Source organism: Heterodontus francisci, chromosome 7 (assembly GCF_036365525.1).
Source record: "Heterodontus francisci isolate sHetFra1 chromosome 7, sHetFra1.hap1, whole genome shotgun sequence".
Taxonomy (NCBI): domain Eukaryota; kingdom Metazoa; phylum Chordata; class Chondrichthyes; order Heterodontiformes; family Heterodontidae; genus Heterodontus; species Heterodontus francisci.
This window is the reverse complement of record NC_090377.1, coordinates 38519796-38539291: the sequence shown is the minus strand read 5'-3', so window position 1 is coordinate 38539291 and position 19496 is coordinate 38519796. Positions and strand designations below refer to the sequence as shown.

General features: G+C 44.5%; 1 protein-coding gene across 3 annotated transcripts in view; it reads right to left on the bottom strand.

Moving 5' to 3' along the window:
• The window catches only part of LOC137371926 (low-density lipoprotein receptor-related protein 1-like), a 1827029-nt gene that overhangs the window by 33359 nt on the left and 1774174 nt on the right, over positions 1–19496 (bottom strand). The window contains exon 85 of one of the 3 annotated variants that reach the window (XM_068035008.1): positions 11346–11450. The exons of the other annotated variants lie outside the window; for them this stretch is intronic. Coding sequence (XP_067891109.1) covers positions 11346–11450 — 105 coding nt within the window. The remainder of the gene's footprint in view (positions 1–11345; positions 11451–19496) is intronic. 3 annotated transcript variants of the gene reach the window in all.

The following is a 19496-nucleotide window of genomic DNA, read 5'->3' as shown; positions in this document are numbered from 1 at the left end:
GACCATATGTGCAGGAAGTGTATCAATCTGCAGCTACTGGCTACCCGCATTACAGACCTGCAGCTGCGGATGGATTCACTGTGGAACATCCGCGATGCTGAGATTGTCGTGGATAGTACATTTAGCGATGTGGTCACACTGCAGGCAAATGCTACAAAGGCAGGAAGGAAATGGGTGACCACCAGGCAGAGTAAAGGAAGGCAGGTAGTGCAGGAGTCCCCTGTGGCCATCCCCCTCTCCAGCAGATATACCACTTTGGATACTGTTGATGGAGATGGCTCAGGAGGAAGCAGCAAGAGCCAAGTTCATGGCACCATGGGTGGCTTTGCTGCACAGGAGGGGTGTAAGAAGAGTGACAGGGCTATAGTGATAGGGGATTCAAACGTAAGGGGAACAGAGACAGGCATTTCTGCAGCTGCAAAAGAGACTCCAGGATGGTATGTTGCCTCCCTGGTGCAAGGGTCAAGGATGTCTCTGAGCAGCTGCAGGGCATTCTGAGGGGGGAGGGAAAGCAGCCAGTTGTTGTGGTACATATCGGTACCAACGACATAGGTAAAAAAAGGGATGAGATCCTACAAGCTGAATATAGGGAGACAGGATGAAAATTAAAAAGTAGGACCTCAAAGGTAGTAATCTCAGGATTACTACCAGTGCCACATGCTAGCGAGAGCAGAAATAGCAGGATATATCAGATGAATATGTGGCTGTAGAAATGGTGTAGGGGAGACGGATTCAGATTCCTGGGACATTGGGACTGGTTCTGGGGAAGGTGGGACCTGTACAAGCTGGAAAGCTGGACGGGTTGCATCTGGGCAGGACCAGGACCAATTTCTTCGCGGGGGGCGGGGGATGTTTTTGCAAGTGCTGTTGGGGAGAGTTTAAACTAGAATAGCAGGGGAATGGGAATCTGAACAGGGAGACAGAGGAGAGGGAAACAAGGATAGAAATGAAAGACAGAAAGGTAAGAAGCAAAAGTAGAAGGCAAAGAAAACAAGGACGAGAAACAAATGGGGCCATAGTGCAAAATAAAGCTAGGATGACCAGGCACATGCTTAGCCCCAGGCTGATGACGAGACTCTGTTGTCGACAGCATAGGGCATGCTGGAGTTGCAGAGAAAGTTAAGGCAACATCTGGTGGAGATGCTAGAGGCCATGCACAGCCATGAGCAAATGATGGAAGAGTCCATCCACGACTGCTGCCATGTCTCAGGCATGTGAGCGCATGGGTTCCCCCATCAAGAAGCTGTCAATCCTCATGGAAACCTGCACACCATCACCTTGGCCATGAACTCAATGCAGAAGTGGCAAGGCGAGAGAAGGACGAGCCCCTGGAGTCTTCGCCTGATCGTTGTCTTTCTCGGGTGAGCAGGGAGGCTCAAGTGAGCCTTGAAAGGGAGGCGGAGAGGTTGACCTCCACAGCTGGGGGCTCCCCTCAGGGTGCTCCGAGTGTGGACAGTGGCTCCTCAGCCCCTCCGCAAGTGAGCCCAGCTCCAGTAGACGCAATGCCTGAGGAGAGGTCTGAAACTGTGCAGGAACCCTTGAGGCAGCCGGGGTTGTCCAGGCCTCAGGCAGCCAGAGAATGGCCGCCAAAGTCATCACAGACCAGTGGGAAGCCTACCTCTAGCCTGCTGCTAACGCAGGGGTTACACCTCATAGAAGCACTCGTAAACATATAAAGAAACCCACTTAGACACACTTGTGGTTTTACAGGTGTTTGTCATTTGCCATTTGTTTTTTGCTTTTTGAAGTTAACTTTCATTGTGGAAAATACTTATTCTATTATGCCTTAATTGTGATATGCTGACTTCACCCTTCTCGCTTCATGGCTGCCAGCGTAGGCACAGCCTTCATTTGATTAGCATCGCACAGTGTATGGTTAAGCTGGGCGCTATACACGAAACACAAGTAGAAAGGAAGCAACAGACTTGGATGCATTGAGGTGAGTCTTTATTGATATCACTCTGAGAGACCATCATGGTGGCTAAAAGTGGGTAAGTATGAAACTGTCTCTTGCCTCCTTGGCCCATCGCTCATTGTGTCAGGCCTCCAGTTCAACACCCACTGCCGCCTGCTCATCGCCCTCCTCTGCGTCTTCCTCCTCGGTTGAAGACTGGCGATTGATGATGTCCTCTTCATATAAGGCCTCCGCCCTCAGTAGTGCTAAATTATGCAGAGCACAGCAGACCATCATGATACCCAAGACCCTCACTGTGGAATACTGCAGGGCTCCACCGGATTGATCCAAACACAAGATTCTCATCTTCGGCAGCCCAATGACCTGCTCAATGGGTGCTCGGGTGGAGCCATGGCAAGTGTTGTACCTCTCCTCTGCTGCAGTCTGAGGGTTCCTCACTGGCGTCAGTCACCATAACTTCAATGGGTAGCCCTTTTCCCCTGGAATCCATCCCTGAAGGCGAATGGGGTACCAGAAATGCAATGGCATCTGGGACTTTCGAAGTATGCAGCTGCTTCCCAGGAAGCGGGCACACACCTGCAGGAAACGCTTTTGGTGGTCCCAAACCAACTGAACGTTGATGGAAATTCAGCGATGGCCATGAATCCGATAGCCCTCTTGGCTTGACTGTCAGGGTTGGTCCGGAAGGGCACATTGTTGTGTTTAAGCTGGTAGATTTAGTTCCGATGTCTGATTTAACTCTGAGCAATGCAGATATCGCACTGTGTTAAATAAACAACTGGTTTATTTAAAACACATTAACATTAACTATAAAAGATCTTACAGATTGTGGCACATGCCTTTGCAGCAGCCTGTGTTCTGTGAGACAGAATCAAAATATCTCCTGGAAGCTTCCAGAAAACTCCCACAGTTCCACTCTTGCTCAGCAGCTCCACCCAGAGGCCCAAGCAATCAAAACTGATCAGTCAAACACTACACAGATCGAGGAGGTGACCAATGCCTTATTCAAGAGGGCCGGTGACTGTCAAACACTACACAGATGGCCGGGGATTCGAAGATACTTGAAGGCTGCCTGTTGTCCATTTAATTCCAAGCCCCCCATTGAATTGGGATCTATTACATGCTAATATATGAAAACTAACTGTTCTGCAACTTAAATGGCACTCCCGTTGCATCAGGGCAGCAACGCCGGATTGTTGCTTTCCCACTGCTGACTAAATCTGGAACTGACATCATGACGTCGGAATTCCGGACAGTCGTGTCCGACGCTATTCTCCGCATCCCGCCCCCCACCCCCCCCACACCTTCTTTCCCCCTCCAAATGGCCTCACTAAATTCAGCCCTATGATTGCAAGTTCTTAAAAGTGCAGCAAAAAGGCTTATGATTGTACAGAGACCTAAAGACATGCTCAGGTCGGGAAAAAGAACTCGACCTGAACCCGACCGAAGCACAGTGGACCCGAGCCCGACCCGGCCCGAGTCCCTCCGATTTTCCCCTGAGCCCAATCCGACCTGAGCCCAACCCGACCCTCCCTTTACTTACCTTCCGACTTGGAACCTTCAACAAGCTGCAGCGCATGCGTGATGATGTCACAGTGACATCACTCGCTCACTGCGCAGACTCAGTTTCGTCTTGGACTCCCAGCTCAGGTAAGTTTTTTAATTTCAATACTTACCAGCAGAGCACTTACCGTGTGTGTCTGGCCCGACCCGACCCGACCCGTCCCAACCTGGACTCGGCCCGACCCGACCCGAGCCCGAAAGTTGGATCCGGAAGATGGGCCCGACCCGATCCAAACCCGACACATGTCGTCGGGTCCCGTCGGGTTCGGGTCGGGTAGCAGACCTTCATGGTGACCTACAATTAAAAGGGCATTTGGGGGTTCTAAACAGATGTAGCTGCAGAGATAATGGGATGTGCTAGTTACGATTTTCCAAAATTCCCTCGATTCTAGAATGGTCCCGGTGGATTGGAAGATAGCAAATGTAACACTGCTATTCAAGAAAAGAGGGAGAGAGTAGACAGGGAACTCCAGGCCAGTTAGCCTGACATCAGGCGTCGGGAAAATGCTGAAATCAATTATTAAGGAAGTCTTAACAATACACTGAGAAAATCATAATATGATCAGACATAGTCAACATGGTTTCATGAAAGGGAAATAATGTTTGACAAATTTATTTCGGTTTTTTGAGGATGTAACTAGTAGAGTGAATAAAGGGGAGCCATTAGATGTAGTACACTTGGATTTTCACAAGGCATTCAATAAGATGCCACACAAAAGGCTAATAGACAGTTCTCCCTGTGACCGCGTGGGTTTTCGCCGGGTGCTCCGATTTCCTCCCACCGCCAAGGACTTGCAGGTGATAGGTAAATTGGCCATTGTAAATTGCTTCTAGTGTAGGTAGGTGGTAGGGAATATGGGATTACTATAGGGTTAGTATAAATGGGTGGTTCCTGGTCGGCACAGACTCGGTGGGCCGAAGGGCCTGTTTCAGTGCTGTATCGCTAAATAAAGAACTAAATAAAAATAAACTAGATAAGGGCTCATGGAGTTGGGGATAATATTGTACCTGGATAGAGGATTGGTTAACGTACAGAAGCATAGAGTTGGGATAAATGGGGCTTTTTCAAGTTGGCAGACTGTGACTAGTGGAGCGCCACAAGGATCAGTGCTGAGACCTCAGCTATTTACAATCCATATTAATGACTTAGATGAAGAGACCAAGAGTAATGTATCTTTTGCCGACGATACAAAGCTAGGTCGGAGTGCAAGCTGTGAGGAGGACACAAAGAGGCTACAAAACCATATAGACAGGTTAAGTGAGTGGGCAACACTGTGGCAGCTGGAGTATAATGTGGGGAAGTCTGAGGTTATTCACTTTGACCGTAAGAATAGAAAAACAGAATATTTTTTAAAAGGCTTGAAACTTGTAAATGTTGTTCAGAGGGACTTGGGTGCACACGTACAAGGAACATCGAAAGTTAGCATGCAGGTACAGTAAGCCCTTAGGAAGGCAAATGGCATGTTGTCCTTTATTGCAAGGGGATTGCAATTCAAAAATAAAGATGTCTTGCTACAAATGTACAGGGCTTTGATGACACCACACCTGGAGTACTGTGTGCAGTTTAGTCTTGGCCTCCATGTTTAAGGAAGGATATATTTGCATTGGAGGCAGTACTGCGAGGGTTCACTAGATTAGTTCCTAGGATAAGAGGGTTGTTCTATGCTGAGAAGCTGAGTTAATTTGGTCGATACTCTATGGAGTTTAGGAAAATGAGAGGTGTCTCTTTGAAACATACAAGATTCTGAAGGGACGTGATAGGGTGGACATTCGTGCTGCACAAGTGCCAGGTAATGATTCTCTCCGACAAGGGAGAATCTAACTATCTCCTGATGACATTCAATGGCATTACTATTGCTGAATCCCCCACTATCAACATCCTGGGGGTTACCATTGACCAGAAACTGAACTGGAGTAGCCAGATAAATACCATGGCTACAAGAGCAGGTCAGAGGTTAGGAATTCTGCAGCGAGTAACTTAGCTCCTGACTCCCCAAAGCCTGTCCACCATATACAAGACACAAGTCAGGAATGTGATAGAATACTCTCCACTTAGCTGGATGGGTGCAGCTTCAACAACACTCAAGAAGCTCGACACCATCAAGGACAAAGCAGCCCGCTTGATTGGCACCACATCCACAAACATTCACTCCCTCCACCACCGCCACACAGTGGCAGCAAATTGTACCATCAACAAGATGCATTGCAGCAATGCACCAAGGCTCCTTAGACAGCACCCTCCAAACCTACGACCTCTTCCACCTGGAAGGACAAGGGCAGCAGTTGCATGGGAACACCACCACCTGCAATTTCCCCTCCAAGTCACACACCATCCTGACTTGGAACTATATTGTCGTTCCTTCACTGTCGCTGCGTCAAAATCCTGGAACTCCCTTCCTAACAGCACTGTGGGTGCACCTACCCCACATGGACTGCAGTGGTTCAGGAAGGTGGCTCACCACCACCTTCATAAGGTCAGTTAGGGATGGGCAATAAATGATGGCATAGCCAGCGATGCCCACATCCCATGAATGAATTAAAAAAAAACTGAGAGGTTGTTTCTCCTGGCTGGGAAATCTAGAACATGGGGGCACTGTCTCAGTATAAGGGGCTGATCATTTAGGACCGAGATGAGGAGAAATTTTTTTCCCTCAAAGTGTTCTGAATTTTTTGAATTCTTTATCCCAAAGGGTTGTAGATGCTCCATCATTGAATGTATTTAAGGCTCGGAAAGATTGTTGGTCTCTCCGGGAATCAAGGGATATGGGGAGCAGACAGGAAAGTGGAGTTGAGGTTGAGGATCCGCCATGACCGTATTGAATGGTGGAACAGGCTCGAGGGGCCATATGGTCTACGTCTGCTATTTCTTAAGCTCTTATGTCCTTACAAAATTTAGAAATGAAGAGCAAAACCCTTCATGCACAAAAATACAACAAAAACAATGTACAGAACCAATTCAGACACAACAAACATCCAATGTAGAGAAATATGGCATTGAGTTCTAAAATCCATAAAATGATAAGAAAGTAGCTAAAAATATAATATAATATAACTACAGAATAACTATAATAACTGGCATTAATGTTAGTTACATTACACCTAATCCACAAAAGAAATCTTGCTTCAAGAATTTAATATTAAAAGGCAACGAATTGATAGATTTAAATACTTTGTGATTTTGAAACTACAGGACAATATAATGAAGTGAACACGTAAATACATTTCACAGATACAGGAATCACCAAATTCAATAATTTAAATTAAAACATTTATTTTGTTGCTTTATCCTGGATGTTATCAGAATAGAAATGTACTTTAATGTGTTCAACCCTAATTCAATAGAATATTTTTTCCAGAACCAGCACACCCTTAAAAAACCTGTGTTTTCTAACTGTTAGGAGTTCAATTTTTCAATAATTGAAGATGAAAGAAAATAATCATGAAATCAGTAAAAGTTGAGAATCATTCAGAACTGAATTGAGCATTTAATTAAAAATCATTTGAATGATGTGTTGCTTTAAATTTTTCATCCAATTCTATTCAAATTAATATTTTCAACAGTTGTTATTCCTCTGCTCCCCTGCATAAAAAACATGATAATCACAATAAAATGTTGGCATCGCACATTCACAGCTTCAAAAACATACAGTCAGAGTCATACAACACAGAAACAGGCCCTTCAGCCCATCATGTCTATGCTGGCCATCAAACACCTAACTATGCTAATCCCATTTTCCAGCACTTGGCCTGTGGCCTTGTATGCTATGGCATTTCAAGTGCTTATCTAAATACTTCTTAAATGTTATGAGGGTTTCTGCCACTACCACCTCTTCAGGCAGCGCGTTCCAGATTCCAACCACCCTCTGGGTGAAAAATTGTTTCCTCAAATGCACTCTAAACCTCCTGCATCATACCTTAAATCTATGCCCTCTGGTTATTGACCCCTCCGCTAAGGGAAAAGGTTTCTTCCTATCTAACCTATCAATGCCCCTCATAATTTTGTATACCTCAATCATATCCTCAGCCTCCATATCCAAAGGATTATCCTCTGCCATTACCGCCACCTTCAGCGTGATGCCACTACCAAAGGCATCTTCCCCTCCCTTCACCTGTCAGCATTCCGAAGGGTCCATTCCCTCCGCAACACCCTGGTCCACTCCTCCATTACCCCCACCACCTCGTCCCCTTCCCACGGCACCGTCCCCTGCAATCGCACGAGGTATAATACCTACCCATTTACCTCCTCTCTCCTCACTAGCCAAGGCCCCAAACACTCCTTTCAGGTGAAGCAGTGATTTACTTGTACTTCTTTCAATGTAGTATACTGTATTCACTGCTCACAATGTGGTCTCTACTTTGGGGAGACCAAACACAGACTGGGTGACCGCTTTGCGGAACACCTCCGCTCAGTCCGAAAGCATGACCCCGAGTTTCCGGTTGCTGGCCATTTCAACACTCCCCCCTGCTCTCATGCTCACATCTCTGTCCTGGGATTGCTGCAGTGTTCCAGTGAACATCAACGCAAGCTCGGAGAACAGCATCTCATTTACCGATTAGGCATGCTACAGCCTGCCGGACTGAACATTGAGTTCAATAATTTCAGAGTATGACGGGCCCCCCATTTTACTTTTATTTTTAGTTATTTTTTTCTTTTTTCTTTTTTGTGTTTATTTTAGTTTAGTTTGTTCAGTTTGTTTCTACTGTGCCTACCCACTGTGTTTTTTCATGTTTGTGCTTGTGGCTGTTCAGTTTTCAGTTCATTAACACCTTATCTGTACTAATGCTTTGTCTTTCAGCACACCATTAACATATTGTTTGCCTTTGCCCCATGACCTTCTGGTCAGCTATTCTGTGACCTTGTCCTATCAACACTTCTTTTGTTATCTCCTGCTCCACTCCCACTTTACTTGCTTAAAATTTTTTACATTTCTTATATCTGCCAGTTCTGAAGAAGGGTCACTGACCTGAAACATTAACTCTGCTTCTCTCTCCACAGATGCTGCCAGACCTGCTGTGTATTTCCAGCGTTTCTTGTTTTTATATTATAATTGACTGCTATAATTGCATTGATCCTCCTCACTTCCACCTAGAGCCCCTCTATTCCACTTTTTAACTGAGATCAGAACCCCTTGTGTTGGGAATGATAGGCATGAACTCATATTCTACCACTGTCCATCGTACAATTTATTCATAACCAATGAACCACACAGCCTAATTCCACAAAACATACTTCAATTTAAATTATAATGCTGCTGCAAACTATACACTGACTTCAGCAGAAACACTGCAATGTAAAGCCAAAGAGAACCACTTCAAGTTGAAACAATGGAAATAACTGTTGTGTGCATTGCAATTTTTCTGCCAACAGCTAGACTTAGCCCTGAATCAAGTGGAAGATACAGCCAAAATTAAAACTAGTTGTAAATGCATTGCATTGTACATGCATCTTTGTTCCTGTGTTGCTATTCATGTAATGGATTCCACCCTGCATTGTACGTAGAGAAGATATCACTGGAGACCTCAGTATATTGCAGTATTTATTCCACTGGCAGCATTTCCATAATATAAAGGGAGCATTGAACTAATGCTCTTTATGAATGTGAACTCTAGCCCCATTCAGTTACAGCCTTGCAACTCATACCTTTCTCTCTTACTTACTTTACATTTCGTTATTTTGCCCAGTAGCGATGTTAATGATCTTTGGTACTGACTAGTATGAATTAGCATTTAATTCCTTTACCTCTGCCACTCTGCCTGACTGATGTGCTAAAAATCATAGAAAAGAGACACTCCTTAATGTACTGCAACAGTAGCAGTGTTAACAGTGAAAAAATAAAATGACAATTGCGGCACAAAAGGTTCATGAAATTAACACTATCTAGCTTAAAGGGGAATCACTACTAATATAGTCACTTTAGATAATTTTGTTGCTTTACTTTTCATTAAAATACAACATGATGAAGCTATCCACAATACAATGGCATAATTTATGTCATAAGAAAAGTAATTCTCATGCTTTGGCACTATTATGTTTCTTGTGAATAATATGAAGATAAAACAATGCTTTGTTTCTCAAGCATTGATTATCATTGCTTCCTAAAAATATTGACTTGTACTTAATAATAAAAGAGCCATCTAAATTAGGAGTGGGTTCAATGAATGAGATACATTCTTTATAACTCTGGCTTTTATAAAGTTAACAATTAGTTATACACATTCCAATAGCATTTAGATGTCTATTTGACACATAGAACTGGTGTCTTAGGCCAATGGTTGGCATATCTAGCTTTCTTCTGCTATGTTAGAATTACTAGATTTTTAAAAACAAATAATTGATGAAGACAAAGTAAATCCATAAGATGCTGACATATATTAGGATTGTAAGAGCAATAACTGTGATATACAGAGATATAATTTTTATTTTAACACTAACCATGACATAAAAGATTGGTGTAGATGAAAGAGGTTAATGAGATATAATAAATAACCCCAGCTGTGAATTATTTTATTATAAAGTTAAATTTCAAACCAAAAGAGATGATTGCATTGCAGTAAAATACATTGACCAGATCTCATTTGTAGCAATGCATGTAATTCTAATCCCCAATCATAGGAAGGATATTTATTTGTGGCTTTCAAAGGGCACAGATGCAAGCTACCAAGATGATTCCAGCTATCAAAATCTAATTTTTTTAGCAGGCATTAAGAAAGTTGGGCTGGAACTGTGTGTGAAGACTTTGAAGTGGTCCAATTTTAAGTTTTCATGAACATGAAGGGATTGATCCAGCCAAATTGCTCACTGTGATAAAAAGCTCAAATGTCAGAAGACAGAAGTTAACAATTAGGAACTTAGGAGCAATGGGACGGTTAGTAGAGGAGACTGCTGAAATGAATAACATTAAGTGATTCAAGTGGCAACAGATGTGGTTAGAGGGAGAAGGAATTGAAGAAAATAGTAAAAAGTTGAGTTGATGGAATATACTTCAATGGAAAAGTTACAGGTCTGTTGGTTCCAATGATATTTTCCTTAACTGCTGATATTGAGTTGAAAAATATTTTTCCATGGGACTGAATAGTTTCACTTGAGTAAAAATTCTTAGCTCCAAAAATTGTTGTTCCATCCAGTGCACTCCCCCACGGATGGGCTGAAAATTAGACTGCGATCTGGATATGCTATGTCGTGGTCCTGCATATGAATTTCCAGAATGGACTGTTTGAGTCACAACCTCTATCTAACCCAAGCAAAGGCCAGTGCTGTAAGACAGGGCAAGCTCTGCCTATGTAGGGATTTTTCTGCTTTCCTGGCCCTCAAAGGGCCTTGGTGTACGGTGGCGGAGGTTTGTCTGACATGCCTACCCACTATAGAACATAAGGGAAGCCCACCTGGAGATGAAGCTTGGTATTGTGGCCTTGCATGCGGAAGGGGAAGTAGAATTTAAAGCAAATTTAAAGCAGCTCCCTTACAAAGGAGCTCAATGGGAACACCTGAAAGCTGTTTTTCAAGGCATTTGGCATCTTCAACTCCCCTCAGAGTCAATCAGTCCTCTGCATCGAAGGTGCCCACCATTACCATGTAAGTGAAAAGACCTTTCTTTGACCTCAGAAACTTTGGTGGGGCCAGCACTTGGCGGTCAAGTGCTTATGCACTGAACTACTTATGTTGAGTTTGCTGACTTTTGTTATGTAGGCAAATATGTGGAGCTGTTAAGGTAAAGAAAAACACACTATTGCCATCGTTCTGAAATGCAATTTTTTTTTGCTCATGTTAAAAGTTAGGTGGACTTAAATTATTCATCATATTAGATATACTGGTGCTGAAAAGGACTACATGTCTGCTATAAGTTTAAAGTACAGAGTATACACTTACACACACGTGGGCACTTCAGAGTGTGGGCCCAGCTGGCAAGTGCCACCATTGTAACAGTATCCATCACAAGACAGGCAGCTGGATGCAATCCTTCCATTTGTGCAACTGTATCAACAAAGTGAGACTAATGTCATTCCAGATTATGCTACAAGAACCATAATTACAGGCACCTGTATGTATTCAATGGAATGCTCAGTTGCACAAGAAATTGCTTACATTGAGTCAGAAAATATTTTTCCATGGGAGTGAATAATAGCTTCACTTTAATGAAAAATACATCAATGAAATGCAATGAACGATCAATTTACTGCTATACATGTCCCAGTTACAAGTTTTGTGCTGAGAATTTACCTCAAAGCGTATTTCTCTTAAGATTTTTTAATCCTATTGCTATACATCTGCATTCAGTAACCTAGTGCTAGAGTGAGGATTATTAAAGCAAGAGGGCTAATGGTATCATGATGCCCAGTGCACGGACATACATTGGTTTATATGGACATACTTGTGTAGATAAGCTTCATATCAGGGGTATTTCCAAGGTGGCAAAAGGCTGGATGATTTCCTTTGAAACTGAAATATGCTGAAACCGATTGAGTTTGATATTTGAGGTCCAGTTAATCAAATATGTTTTTGAAACTGTCCCTGCTCTCTAGGTATAGCCTATAGCAAGATGCTCTCGCCATGCAAAGAGCTATAATGTGTGAAGGTTTCCTGTGTGTGCTAGGTGTAGGAAAAGCATAAACATGCTTAGCATTTCTCTACACTTACCGCAGAAGTTAACTCAGGTCACAGACAGCAACAATCAGAATGCATTAGTACTCCATATTAACACTTCATTTCCTTTTTCAAAAGAGCAGTCTTCTTTTTTAAGCTTGCCATTCTGGTCAAAAAATTAAGCTCTATCAACCTTAGCTTTTCATGGACTGAGTCATTTTGAACGAGTTATGTAGAAACAGTCAATTTCTTTATTTTATATTCGAAATTGTCAGAAGATCCTCGAGCTTATGTCAGCTATTCTGGGGTGACACCAGGCTGCATGATATTATGTGTAAACACATGAAGCATTTATGTATATTGCCTAGCCTAGTATTTTTAGGGAGGTATTATTCAAACAAAACCATTACAATAGTAACACAAAAACTGGCAAGTCTTCATATGCTAAAATTGTGCATTGTAATTGAACTACTCTTGTGTTTTACCCTACATGAATTGTAATCACGTTGAATGGGTCTCAGTGGTAACAACGTAACTGCTTTAATTTCAAATTCTGTAGTTCCATATTACAACTTTCATGTTAGCCAATTCAATTCAACATAAAATTAATTGTGTAACATGGACATAAATTACTAGACATCAGTTCAAACATAACGTGCTGCAGCATTTAATTGAGATTTCACTGTTACACAGCTACAACTGAACTCATGGACACAAGACCTGAATTACAGAGGTGACTGCTCTAACATCAAGGCTGCATTCAAGCAACTGTGGCACCAAGCTGCCCAAGTACATCTGAAGCCAATGGGGATCAGTGTCCAGAGTTACAACTGGCACAAAAGAAGATGCAAAAACAAAATACTGTGCATGCTGAAAATCTGAAATAAAAACAGAAAATGCTGGAAATACTCTGCAGGTCTGGCAGCATCTGTGGAGAGACAAACAGAGTTGATGGGTTGTATTTTCATCGTGCAGTGGAGATGTGGCTGGAGGCGGCGTGCCAGCAAATTTGCATTGCTGATGTGGTCCCGCCTCCCAGCACTTCTGGTGGCGGTATTGTATAGTGGGTAGCGGCAACCTGCCTGAAAGTGGCGGGTCATCAGTTGAAGATGTAAACGAGCCACTTGAGAGCTTGTTGAAGGACAGAATAAAGGGAGGCATGGGAAACACACAGGGTCACAAGTAAGTCCACGAAGAGGAGGCAACAGCTCAGCGGGGAGCGAGTCATAGACATGGGAGCAATTCCTAACTGTCACGAAGACCTCCACTTGCCAAGAATGAGGCATACTAATTTTGTCATACGAACGGTAATTTTAAACTGTTGCTGGAGTGAAGAGATGACTTGTTTAAATAGATCAGCAGTGGTTGGGAAAAAAATTTGGATTCTAAGAGACAGTCGCCTAGGAAAAGACAATGTGAACTGCTCACTGATTAAAATAACAGAGATTGGTCTGGGCAATGGTGATCCACATCTTGTCAGTGTAAGAGACAGCATGACACCACCGCCCCTCACCTCCCCACCAAGAGCTCTGGAATCAACAAACACAGGAGTTTGTTAAAAAAGTGAGTCACATGATTAACTTGCTGGCCCAGGTCTGGTTTTGAACTGCTCACTGGACAGCTTGGGTTAGACTGCAGATTGCAACTGAACTTGGGAAAAAAGCCTCTCTCCTGTCTGGCTCTCTCTCTTTCACTAATCTCTGCATCCACTGAAGTCACTTAAATCTCAAGAGAGAGAAGACTCCTCCATCAAAACAGGTTTTAAAGCATGCACTGGGCCCCAACGAAATGGCACGACTTACCGGCAACCAAAGACCCTACATCGAACTCAAAAGGACCGTAACTAAAACCCAGCTATTGCTTCAAACTTTTCCCCTTTATTCTTTTTACTTTTTCGGTCTCCATCTGTGTGTGTGTTTATCGTGATTACATGCTAGCGTGATTGCGTCGCGCATTCATAGTCATTAACCAAATTAGAGTTTAAGATTAATAAACTTCTATCTTTCTTGTTTAAATCTAAGAAAACCTGTCTAATTGATTTATTTGCCTTGCAATTGGAAAGCAGTGAACAAGGATTCACTGAGAGGGAGCGAAAAACACAGTGGTTTTAAAATTAAACCCTGTTACAGTTAAACCAGGCAATGGCTGAGAGGAAACCCCCAGACCCCTTTCTCACCTGGTCGTAACAGAAATTTGGGGACTAGCAGCCAGCGTTTGACCCACAGACAAACGTGAAATTGGAAGTGGGAAGCAAAATTGATCCCAATCAAAAAGAGAAAAGATTTCAATACAGATTTTCTTGTGGTTGTGTGTGCTAGAATACTAACATGTTTGCAACTGAAGCCAGTAACTCCCCATGCCAGGGTGAAGTCACTTGGGATAAGGTAAAAGCACTGTCTATGGAAGATGTGAGAAAAATAACTGAGCAGTGTGGGATCACTGTACGTGGCAAGGCTAGGAAGTCTGAACTGCTAAGATTAATGGCCAACCATTTTTCCCTTGAATCTGAAGAAGCAGAAACAGGGTTATAGATAGACTCATACAGAGTATTGCTAGCAAAGCTACAGTTGGAACAGAGGAAAGAGACAGAGAAAAAAAAGCCTTCCAGAAGGAACTTGAAGGAAAAGAGGAGAGAGGAGAGAGAGGAAGAAAGAAAGGGAGAGAGAAAGAAACAGCCTTCCAGAAAGAATGTGAAGAGAGAGAGCTGAGGCGACTTGAGTTAACTAGGCAGCGACAGAGTAACCCCAATGATAGCATGGCCAATATGGAGGAGCATAATTCAGGGCTGGGTTAGGAATTGTTAAAACTTTCCCAAATAATCCCAAAATTCAATGAGGGAGAAGTGGAAGCATTTTTTGTGTCTTTTGAAAAACTGACAAGACAGTTAAAGTGGCCAGCTGAGGCTTGGATTCTCCTGCGACAATGCAAGCTAACCGGAAAAGCCCATGAGGTTTATTCCATGTTGCCAGATGAGAGTTCATCCAATTATGAACTGACAAAAAATGCTATCCTTGGGGTATATGAGTTAGTGCTGGAAGCCTATTGCCAAAAGTTTAGAACCCTCAAGAAGCAAGCTGATCAAACTTACCTAGAATTTGACAGAAATAAGCAGCTGGCTTTTGACCAGTGGCTGAGGGCTCTTAAAGTGCAACTCAGCTATGAAAATCTCAGAGGTAATTTTTCTGGAGGAATTTAAAAATTCTCTCCCACTCTCCATAAAGACCCATATAGAGGAACAGAAGGTTCGTAGAGCCCGGCAAGCCGCAGTGCTGGCTGATGCGTTTGCTCTCATTTATAAGTCGGTTTCCCAGGGGAAAACCTTTCCTAGTCACCTCCACAAATCCGAAAAGGACAAAGGGTGGGAAGGTGATAGAAGCCTAAGCAGTCCTGGGAGGGAAGGAAAAGCAGGAGACACAGGAGGCCCTCCTCCAGCCAAAAAGGACGGTGCTGTAAGTAGGAGTGAGAGCCGGAGACCTGTGTGCTTCCATTGTAGTAAAGCAGGGCATCTAAGAGCTGATTGCTAGAGATTTAAGGGAAAACCTGTAGGGTTAATCAGGGCACACCCGCTCAGTGAAGGAGAAGAGACCCTTATAGAAAGCACAGCAGAACTAGCTGTGGCTTTAACTGCAATAAGAGTAAGACCCAGGAAGCCTACGGCTGCAAGTGCAGGAAAATGTAATAAAATTCCTGAGGGTTATCAGGGTTTGTGTCTAAAGGCAGAGTAACCCCATACCCCTCGAGTGGGGCAAGCAAGCCCATAGTAATCCTCGGGGACACAGGGGCCCCCTTTTACTGGGAAAAGGCCTGACGTTTTCCCCAGAGAGTGCAGTAAACACCAGAATGGTGGTGAATGGTTTTGGAGGGCAGTGTATGCCTGTACCTTTACACCGGGTGCACTTGGAGTGTGACCTAGGTTCAGGATTGGTGACCATAGGAATTATCCCTAGTTTGCCTGTGGACAGGGTTGACCTGCTCCTCGGTAATGATCTGGTGGGGACAAAGGTGGTAGCTTCCCCAGTAAAGAAAGAGACACCGCAGGAGGTCAGAGGGACAGGGCAATGGCAGGAGATGGTCCCCTGCAGTTTCCCTGAATCAGGCCATGGTCAAACTAGCTCCCCCAGAGGAGACTGAATTGGCATTGCAGGCAGATGACCATAAGGTCTAACTGTCTGAGACTTCCTTTGGAAAGTTAGAAGATCCAGGGAATGAATTAAATGAATCTTCCCTAGCTGAGGCTCAGTGAGCTCACAGTATTGAGAGAGTTAGCACAGGCTGCCCAGTCTGAAATTGAAGCAGAGAGAGTCCTTGACTGCTACTATTTAACGAATGAGGTACTGATGAGGAAATGGAGTTCTCCTCACAGATCTGAGAGCAAGGAGTGGACAGTGGTTCACCAGTTAGTGGTCCTGCAGAGGTACCGGAGAGAAATATTAAGAATGACTCATGAGATTACAATGGCTGCACGTCGGTCTATGAAAAACCAAAGCCCGCATAAGACAGCAGTTTGACTGGCCAAAACTCCACAAAGATGTGGTGGAGTACTGTGGGAGTTGCCCCATGTGCCAGGCTGAGGGGAAACCCCAACCGACAGTGAAATATGTACCCTAAGTCTTGTATCGGCGTTTGGAGGACTCTCCAGCAGAGGGCTGGTGAACTGTAAGGGACCCCTGCCAAGAACAAAAGGGGCCAGACAGGCACAAGGCTGGCAAAAGGTTAGAAAGGAAAGAGGGAAAAGGGACCAAGAGAGCAGGTTAAAGGAAGTCCGTGAAGAATCCCAGATGAAAACCCCGACTGTCCGGTCAGCCAACCCTGAAATGTTTGAAAAGTTAGACCCCACATCCTCCTATGTAAATGCAGACACCAAAAGCACCCCACCAAAGTTGCTAACAGCATTTATAGGAACCTGCAGAGATAAAGAAAGTCCTCAAGAGGGCAGAGAAACTGTGAAGATGATGCCTCACCTAGTCAAAGTGCCGCAGGGAAGTGCAGTAGAATCTGGGCAAATACCTGCAAGCAGGAGTGTCCCAGAGGACAAAGAAAAGATTAGCAAGGAATATTCCCCCACAGTCAGGAGGTGAAAAGTCCTTGCATGACTCAATTAAAAAAAAAATCACATTTCATTCGGCTGGGTGTGGAGGTGTCATGAAGACCCCCCACCGACCAAGAATGAGGCATATTAATTTCATCATGAACAGTAATTTTAAACTGTTGCTGGAGTGAAGAGATGACTTGTTTAACAAGATCAGCAATGGGTGGGAAAAAATTGCATTCTAAGAGACATTCACCTAGGAAAAGACATTGGGAACTGCACACTGATTCAATTAACAGAGATTGGTCTGGGCAATGGTGATCCGCATCTTGGTGCAAGAGGCAGCGCTATACCCACCACCCCACCCAGAGCTTTGGAATCAACAAAAGCAGGAGTTTGTTAAAAAAGCGAGTCACATGACTAACCTGCTGGCCCAGGTCTGGTTTTGAATGGCTCACAGGACAGCTTGGGTCAGACTGCAGATTGCAACTGAACTTGGAACAAAAGCCTCTCTTCTCTCTCTTTCACTAATCTCTGTTTAGTTTAGAGATACAGCACTGAAACAGGCCCTTCGGCCCACCGAGTCTGTGCCGACCATCAACCACCCATTTATATTAATCTTACACTAATCCCATATTCCTACCACATCCCCACCTGTCCCTATATTTCCCTACCACCTACCTATACTAGGGGCAATTTATAATGGCCAATTTACTTATCAACCTGCAAGTCTTTGGCATGTGGGAGGAAACCGGAGCACCCGGAGGAAACCCACGCAGACACAGGGAGAACTTGCAAACTCCACACAGGCAGCACCCAGAATTGGACCCGGGTCGCTGGAGCTGTGAGGCTGCGGTGCTAACCACTGCGCCACCACTAAGTGTTGTAACTTAGGAAACACAACAGCGAACTTGAATGCAGCAAGATCCCAAGGAGCAACGTGATAAAACGGCCAGCTTATCTGTTTTGGTGACGTGAACAGGTAAACCCACCTCCCCTCCCAACACGCCCCCCCCCCACTCCTTCAAAACAGCACGATGGTACCTTCTGCATGAGAGCAAAGGCCCCCCCCACCCTGCCCCAGTCTAACCTCTTCTTCGAAAGATGGCACCACAGACACTGCAGCACTCCCTCCGTACTGCCTAGATTTCTGTCCTCAAGTCTCTCATCCACAGGCAAGACTGCAATCAACTGAGGCACAAGTAAAATAAACTAGGGATGGATTCCTGGGAATTTAGAAGGGTAAGCGATGATTTGAAGGTATTAACGAGAACTGGTGGGTGGTTAGAGAGAAACTATTTCCGCTGGTCGGGGAGTCTTGGACGAGAGGGCAAAGTCTAAAAATGAGAGCCAGACCATTCAGGAGTGAAATTCAGAAACACTTCTACACACACAGGGTGGGAGAAGTTTGGAAATCACTCCCACAAACGGCAATCGATGCTGGATCAATTGTTCATTTTAAATCGGAGATTGATAGATTTCTGTTAACCGGAGGGATTAAGGGATATGGGACAAAGGCGGGGAAATGGAGTTAGGTCACAGATCAGCCAGGATCTCATTGAATGATGGAGCAGGCTCGAGGGGCTGAATGGGCCTCCTCCTGTTCCAGTGTAACAGGCTGGAGAAGGGGCTGAATGGGCCTCCTCCTGTTCCTGTGTAACAGCCTGGAGAGGGGGCTGAATGGGCCTCCTCCTGTTCCCATCCATGAGTCTACAGCAGACGCAGACACAAGGGAAGGATACATCAGCCCGCCACAGTGGCAGGAGAGCTTTGGGAAACCGTGGTCCTAATAGTCAGTCAGCTGTTGCACCTGGGCATGCCTGCCAGTCATTCCCCTGGCACCCCCTCTCCGCTGCTCACTGGCACCACTGCAGGCCACAGGGCGCCCGGCCGCGCACGCACACAAAAGGCATTACTCTTGAAATTTAAAAAAGCACTGTAACTTTATTTCATATTCTTGACCCTTCCCCACGTCCCTACCTATCCCGCCGAGGGACACGTGTCGAGGGGAGAAACCATTAAGGCGGGGGGAGAGAAAGAGAGCGAGGGGGCTGCTGGAAACTGGAGTGGGCTGGGTAAAAAAAAAAATCGATGCGGGAAATAGAAAGGATCGTATCCAGCCTGGGGTGTGCCAGGAAGGGGAGACAAAGTTCTGGGGTGTCTGCATCCACTGAAGTCACTTAAACCTCAAGAGAGAAAGCCTCCTACATCGAAACAGATTTTAAAGCACTGGGCCCCAACGAAATGGCAAGACTTACCGGCAACCGACTCTACATCGAACTCAAAGGGACCGTAACTAAAACCCAACTACCGCCTCAAACTTTTCCCCTTTATTATTTCTACTTTTTCTGCCTCTATCTGCGTGTGTGTTTATCGCGTATGCATGCTAAGGTGGTCGCGTTGCGTAT